The 6969-nt window shown below is 47.4% G+C and overlaps 1 protein-coding gene across 1 annotated transcript in view; it reads left to right on the top strand.

The window, feature by feature from the left end:
• LOC141489527 (uncharacterized) overlaps positions 1-6595 on the top strand; it is a 146977-nt gene extending 140382 nt beyond the window's left edge. Inside the window, exons 2-3 of the mRNA XM_074190106.1 lie at positions 4030-4707; positions 5544-6595. Of these exons, the coding sequence (XP_074046207.1) occupies positions 4030-4707; positions 5544-5563 (698 nt within the window). The 3' untranslated portion in view covers positions 5564-6595. The remainder of the gene's footprint in view (positions 1-4029; positions 4708-5543) is intronic.
• Positions 6596-6969: the final 374 nt, after the last annotated feature.

A 6969-nucleotide genomic window follows, 5' to 3' on the forward strand; every position in this document is an offset into this window, starting at 1 on the left:
ATGAGGAAACCAAGTCAAACAGAGTGAAGTGACCTTCCCAGGGACACACAACTAGTTAGTATCCGAGGCTAGATTTGAACTCAGAGAGATGAATCTTCCTGACTCCGGGTCCAGTATTCTATTCATTGAACCACCTATTATTACCTCAAGGTGATAAAAGAAAAAGGAAAAAGTCTTTATGTGCAAAATATTTCCAACAGTGATTTTGTTTTGGCAAAGAATTGAAAACAAAAGAAGTAGCCATCAACTGGGAAATGGCCCAACACATCGTGATATATGAATGTCATGGAATATTATTATACCATAAGAAACGATGAAAAAGCCAGTTTCAGAGAAACCTGGGAAGACTTATATGAATAGATACTGGATGAAGTAAATTGAATCAACAGAAAAGTTCATGTAGAAACAACCAGACTAATAGGGGAAAACGCCTTGGAAAGAGTTGAGAACTTGAAAAGCATGGCAACCAGTGTGATGCCAGAGGACAGGTGATCAAGTATATCACTTGCTACCTACATCCCAGGAAAGCTTTGATGGACCAGTGGTGCAGAAGGAGGACACATGGGTTATAGGACCTAAGAGTGTAATTTACTTTGTGTTACAATGTTAGAAGGATTTTGTATCTTCCTTTTATAAAAAAAAAAATGGAGAGATGGAGTGGGAAGCTATCAATTGTATTGGGGAAAAGGGGAGAAAAACAAGAAAATAAAAAAGGATCATCACAGCATCTTTCAAAAATCCACAGAAAAGATTAAAGAGAAGTCCCAGAAAGAAACACAGACAAAAAAGAACAGTTTTGAATGTAGTATGTTGAATTTAATATATATATTTTTAAAACAGTCAGCTACCAGGGCAGCTAGGTGGTGCAGTGAATAGAGAACCTGCCTTGGAATCAGGAGGACCTGACTTCAAATTCAGCCTCAGACTCTTTAAAAAATTTCCTAACTGTGTGACCTTGGACAAGTCACTTTGCTTCCAATAAATAAAAAAAATTAAGAGTAACATCAAAAAGAATCCATAGAGGACCTAAAAAAAAAAAGACTTTAGAAATCAAATACAAGAAATTAGAGAAAAACTTACCAAAAAAGAAAATAAGGTCAATCCAAGGGGGGAAAAAAAACCAGGGAAATTTGTAGTACAGCTAGGTAGTATAGTGGATACAGTACCAGCCCTGGAGTCAGGAGGACCTTAATTCAAATCTGACCTCAGACACTTAATAATTACTTTGCTGTATTTCCTTGGGCAAGTCACTAAACCCCATTGCCTTAAAAAAATCTTTTTTAAAAAAGAAATTTTAAAACAAGCAAGGTTCACATTATATAGGAAAATGTCTACTTTTTCAATATTTACTAAATAAGAATTTTTAAATGACATTCAAAAAATAAATGGTATAATTTGCTTCTTTATTACTTTTCCCCCATAAGTTTCCTTAAGAATGTAGACATTTTGTTCCTCCAAATGAATAGTTTGTGCCTGTGACACTGAGGTACAGGGACTTGCCCAAGGTGCATTAGTCAGTCAACTGCTATTGATTAAGCTCAGACCCAAGGGATATAACTAAACCCTGAAACTAAACCCAAGGGATATAAAGAGAAATATCTTCTCCCCCTACCCCACCCCTCAAAATGGAACTTGAAACTATTTTCTAACAGAGGTCAGTTAGTCAGATGGCACTTATTAAGCTCCTACTATGCATCAACAGAATATTTGGATGTTTACATGATATACTGGGTTGGTGTCAGAGGAAAGAACTGTGACAGACTTCTAGAAAGTCAGGTTTTAGCTGAGATAGGAAGGAAGCCTGGAAAGCCAGCAATGAGGAGGGGGCAGAGTCCTTGGCACTAGGGGAACAATATCAAGTTATCTCTCCACTCCATTTCTTTTAAAAGTGACCTGTGATTGGACCAATGTGAGCCCCGTAGGCACCTTGGTAGGTTATCTCCCAGGAAGCTGATGTATTTTATCGTTATTTTTAATTAAATAAATAAAAATAGTTCTTTAAGTAAAATAAATGATTTTGATAAATTAATTTATAAATTGATTATTCATTGTATCTTTTGTTATGAAATTTATTCTTTAATAAATTTATTTTAATAAAATAATTTAAATCAATGAATAATGCAATTAATCAAGCAAATAGTCTTTCCTATTATTCTATTCTTTTTGCTTATTCGTTTGTTTAGAGAGGTTTTGGAGGACCAAACAAACTTCAGGGGGAAATGTAAATATTTAACTTTCCCTCATCCACCCACCTATCCTGTTCTGAAATCTGTCAGTAATCTCTGGCTTCTACTCAAAGGATTCCTGTAATTCAATGCCTGTTGAAACAACCTGTTTCTTCTTTAGTTGCTTTAAGGCCTTTCCTATCCTAAACTGAAATCTGGCTTCACTTTGCCTCTGCCCCTTGGTTCTAGTTCTTCCCATTGGAGACCCCCCAGCTCAGGTCCATCCTTCTTCCTCAAGGCAGACTGTCAACTTTGTAGGTCATGTCAATGGAGGCTTTCCACAGATGTCCATCTCAGCCCCGCCCCCCCCCAAGGCTCAGGAAACTGTGAATTTGAAACTGAGAGGTTTGGGGTCCAACCCAGGGGGAGACCAAGCCAACTTGGTCCATGGATGATGGACAAGATGTCTTTCTGGTTCAGGAGGACCACAGGCAGAACTTTCACAAACTCAGCCTCAACTGCAGATCAGACTGGAGTCTCCAAATAGGGCGTGAGTGAATTAGCCTTCAAATGTGTAAAGAAAACTGGTGAGAAGCCATATGGGGAATGGGTTGAGATCTGTCCTGAGAACTGGGTTCAAGTCTCCCTTGTGATATATATAAAGTCTTGGTGGCCTTTTTGTACATTATCTACTTTCTCAATGGCTAGTCAATTCTAAGTCTGAAAAAACAAAAAACTTCATCTGTACTGTTATTAGGGGTTCTTAATGGGGGGGGGTCCTGTGAACGAGGTTTTTTTAGCTATTTTATGACTTTATTTCAATACAGTTGATTTCCTTTGTTATCCCATGTGCAGATTCTGAATGCTTGCTGGCTTAACCATTTCAAGGTTTGAATGAATAATTGAGTGACGCTGCCAAGGAGCCCATAGGCTTTCCCAGGGTCTGGAAGGCAGGGAGGAAGGGAGGGAGGAGGGAAGGGAGGGAGAAGGGAGGGAGGAAGTGAGGAAGGAAGGAGGGAGGAAGGAGAGGGGAGGGACAGAGGAAGGGAGGGAGGGGGGAGGAAGGGAGGGAGGAAGAAGGGAGAGAGGGAGGGAGGAAGGGAGGGAGGAAGAAGGGAGAGAGGGAGGGAGGAAGAAGGGAGAGAGGGAGGGAGGAAGGGAGGGAGGGAGGAAGGAGAGAGGGGAGGGAGGGAGGGGGAGGGAGGAGGGAAGGGAGGAAGAAGGGAGGGGAGGGGGAGGGAGGAAGGAGAGGGGAGGGGAGGGAGGGGGGAGGAAGGGAGGGAGGGGGGAGGAGGGAGGAAGAAGGGAGGGAGGGAAGGGGGAGGGAGGAGGAGGGAGGAAGAAGGGAGGGAAGGGAGGGAGGAGGGAAGGGAGGAAGAAGGGAGGGGGAGGAGGAGGGAGGGAGGGAGGAAGGAGAGAGGGGAGGGAGGGAGGGAGGGAGGGGGGAGGAGGGAGGAAGAAGGGAGGGAGGAAGGAGAGGGGGGGAGGGAGGGAGGGAGGGAGGGGGGGGAGGAGGGAGGAAGAAGGGAGGGAGGAAGGAGAGAGGGGGGTGGGAGGGAGGGAGGGGGGAGGCCCAGCCCCTCCGGCTCCTCCCCCTCGGCCCCAGGCCCGCAGAGCCCCGCCCCGGCTCCCGCCCCGGCCCCCGCCCCGCCCTCCTTAGGCCCCTCCCCCAGCCCCGCCTCGGCACCCAGGGGCCCTCGCGGCGTGTCCATGGCGACGCGCCTGCGCCGTGGCCGGCTGCGGGCGGCGGGGGCGGGGCCGCGCCTGCCGCAGTCCGCAGCCCGGGCCGGGAGCGGGAGCACACGGACGCGGCGCGGGGGGCCGCGGGGGGCCGCGGGGGGCCGCCGCCGCGGAGGGAGCTGAGCTGCGCCCCCTCCCCCCGCGCCCTCCCCCTTCCACCCCCGCGGGCCCCCCGGCCTGAAGTCGGGGCGCGGCCCCGCGCCCTGGGCTGGGGGGTCCCCGCGGCTCACCCCGCCCCCCCCCCCGTGCCGACCCCCGACAGACCGGAGCCGGGGGCCCCCAGCGCAGGCCGGCGGGGAGGATGGGGGCCCGCGCGGCTCTCCGGGCGCCCCGGGTCCTGCCGCGGCCCCCCGCCCGTCTCCAAGTGCCCGCGCCCCCAGTCCTGGAGCCTCCGTCCGTCGGTCCGTGCTGTCTGTTTGCGGCCCCGCCCGGGACCGGGGGATCCGGAGCCTGGAGCCGGGGGCCCCCGCGCCCTGCACCCCAGCCCCGGCCGGGGGTGACGGCCGGAGCCCGGGCCGAGACTGCCGCGTGCGCCCCTCGTGTTGTCGTGGGGTTCTGGGGCCGCACCCCAGGCTTGAAGAGGGCGAGAAAGGTCAGCCGGGCCCCGGGGCCTGTGACCCGGCTGCCGGTGCCTCGGCCCGGACCGGGGTCGGCCCTCGTGCTCTAAAGGGGGCGCCGGGCGCAGTGCCCAGCGGGCAAGAGCCCCGAGCGAGGGCACAAAGCTGCCCACTTGCGTGCCCAGGAAAAAGAACTTGCTCCTGGTTTCACGTTGCCGCGCGTGAAGAGGCCGCCCCGGAGGCGGGTGAGTTTGCTCGGGCCGAGGCTCGCTGCAGGCGCCAGTTGGCTGGACTAGACTGGCTCAGCCGCGTCTTCCCGCTCCAAGATGCCGCGATTCCGCCTTGAATTAACATGCATCAGCTGGATTGTACAAAGCGCGGGCGGCCACTTTCTGTACCGTCTGTCCGTTCTGTCCGGTTATGTTTTTGTGTCATTCTTGTTCTGTTCCCTATCTGAAGTCACCGGGAGAGGCTGGGGATTGACCGGCAGATCAAATGGGAAAAAATGTCTGAGGTATTCTTCCAGTCACCCTGTAGGAGCTTGCTTCTGGCCGTGTGATTCATCTGCGAGGGGCTTGCACTCTACAAAGCTATCTTTTCTGCGTCTATCCAGTTTGAATTAGTTTGTATATGCATATACATACATAAATATATATATATATATATATATATGGTCTCCCACAGAGACTGTTTTTGCTTTTTTCTTCTCTCCAGCACTTGTCAGAGTGCTTGGCACATAGTAAATGGTTAATAAATATTTATTAATTTATTAAAGATGTCTTTAATACTCTGCTGAGCTGGATATACTCAGCAGACACAGGATTATCAAGAGCTTTCTTCCTTTCCCACTGGGAATCATGCAAACTGGTTCCGGCTGGGTCCCCAGAGTTGGGTGGAGGAAGGGGCGATGGTCCCACCCTCCACCCGGCCTCCATGCAGCCAGTTCATGGCTGCCCCTACCTTTATGTGTTTTCATTTTCCTGACCTTAGTAGAATTAGTATTCCCAGTCACCCCCACCTTCATTGGGTTTGTTCTTTCCTGATTTTAGTAAAACTAACATGCCATTGGGCACCTGTACAGGACTGGCAGTGACTTCATGAATTCCAGAACACCAGAAAGATGACTTGGGAGCCTTCTCATTCCAAGGTGTGGTGTTTCCACAGCAGTCACGGATAGTGGCAGAAATTTCTCTATCAGCCACCAACAAAAGACTGGCCTATGTTACCAACGAAGGAGTGCTAGCAGTGGTTGGACAGTGCAGTGCCAAGGTGAAATATATAAAAGCATCTGTAACCAACAGTATTGCTGAACTTGTTTATGTTCTGTGAGACTAAAATGATTGCCTCTCACTTTATTAGAATTGTAATTGTAAACTCTCAAATCCTATTCTGTAAATATGTACTGTATTTCTCCTATGTAACTTGTAACTCTAGTTATAAGTTCCTGAATCCTGTTAAACCTGTTCATTCTGTAAATGTGTGCTCTAATTCTTCCATGCTTACTTAAAACTCTGGCTATAAATACCTGAATCCTGTTAAACCTGTTAATTCTGTAATTCTGTGCTATGATTCTTCCATGCTTAGTTAGAATTCTGGCTCTAAGATCCTGAATCCTGTTTAAACCTGTTGATTCTGTAATATTAAATCTGCTGTGGTTCTTCCATGTTTAGCTAGAACTCTAGTACTAAGTTAGTTCCTGAATCCTGTTAAACCTGTTAATTCTGCAAATGTGTGTCATAATTCTTCCATGTTTAGCATTTATTTCTGTATAGGAATAAACTACCTGTTCAAAACTTAAGAGAAATAAGTGTACTTGTATCTCTTATCACACTGGACCTGCCTACAGCCAGCAAATAGAGAAATGAAGTCTCTAATCAAGTAAAATGGGGGGGGGGCACGAGAGGAGAGGCAGTAACCCTATAACAACAGCCCGCAGGAATAGTTGCATCAATAGCTTACCAATGAATCAAGGGCCTTTCAATCAACACCAACAGCCCCAAAGTCTAAATCTCCTGACTTGGATAAGAAATAGGATACATTCCAAACCATCATTTCCTTGTAACTGATAGCTACATCGTAATAAGGGACCTCAAGAAGAATAGGGATGGAAGCAGGAAGGAGAGGTGAATATAAAATTCAAGAAAATCTGATTTACCATATACAAATGTGTGTCCCCCCCATTGACTTTTGGGTAACCCTCAGCTTTAAATTCTTCAAAGATTGTGATTCTATGGTTCACAAACATCCAGAAAAATATCAAATGCTGCTTAAAAAATAAAAGTCGACTAACAACAGGAACAATCAAACAAATAGGTCTTTGTTTCAAGAAACTCCAGAATAAAACTGCATAGTCACTTAAAACAATAACGATCTGTAAACCAATTGCCATTTAATATAATCAATATTCAAGTTAATACAAAGAGAGTTCTCAAAGTTTTTAAAAGCAAAGCAACAGATTAGCATAAAGTACAGTCAAGTCCATGCCTCCTGTCAAGTAGTAATTAGTA

Source organism: Macrotis lagotis, chromosome 5, assembly GCF_037893015.1.
Source record: "Macrotis lagotis isolate mMagLag1 chromosome 5, bilby.v1.9.chrom.fasta, whole genome shotgun sequence".
NCBI classification, from domain to species: Eukaryota; Metazoa; Chordata; class Mammalia; order Peramelemorphia; family Peramelidae; genus Macrotis; species Macrotis lagotis.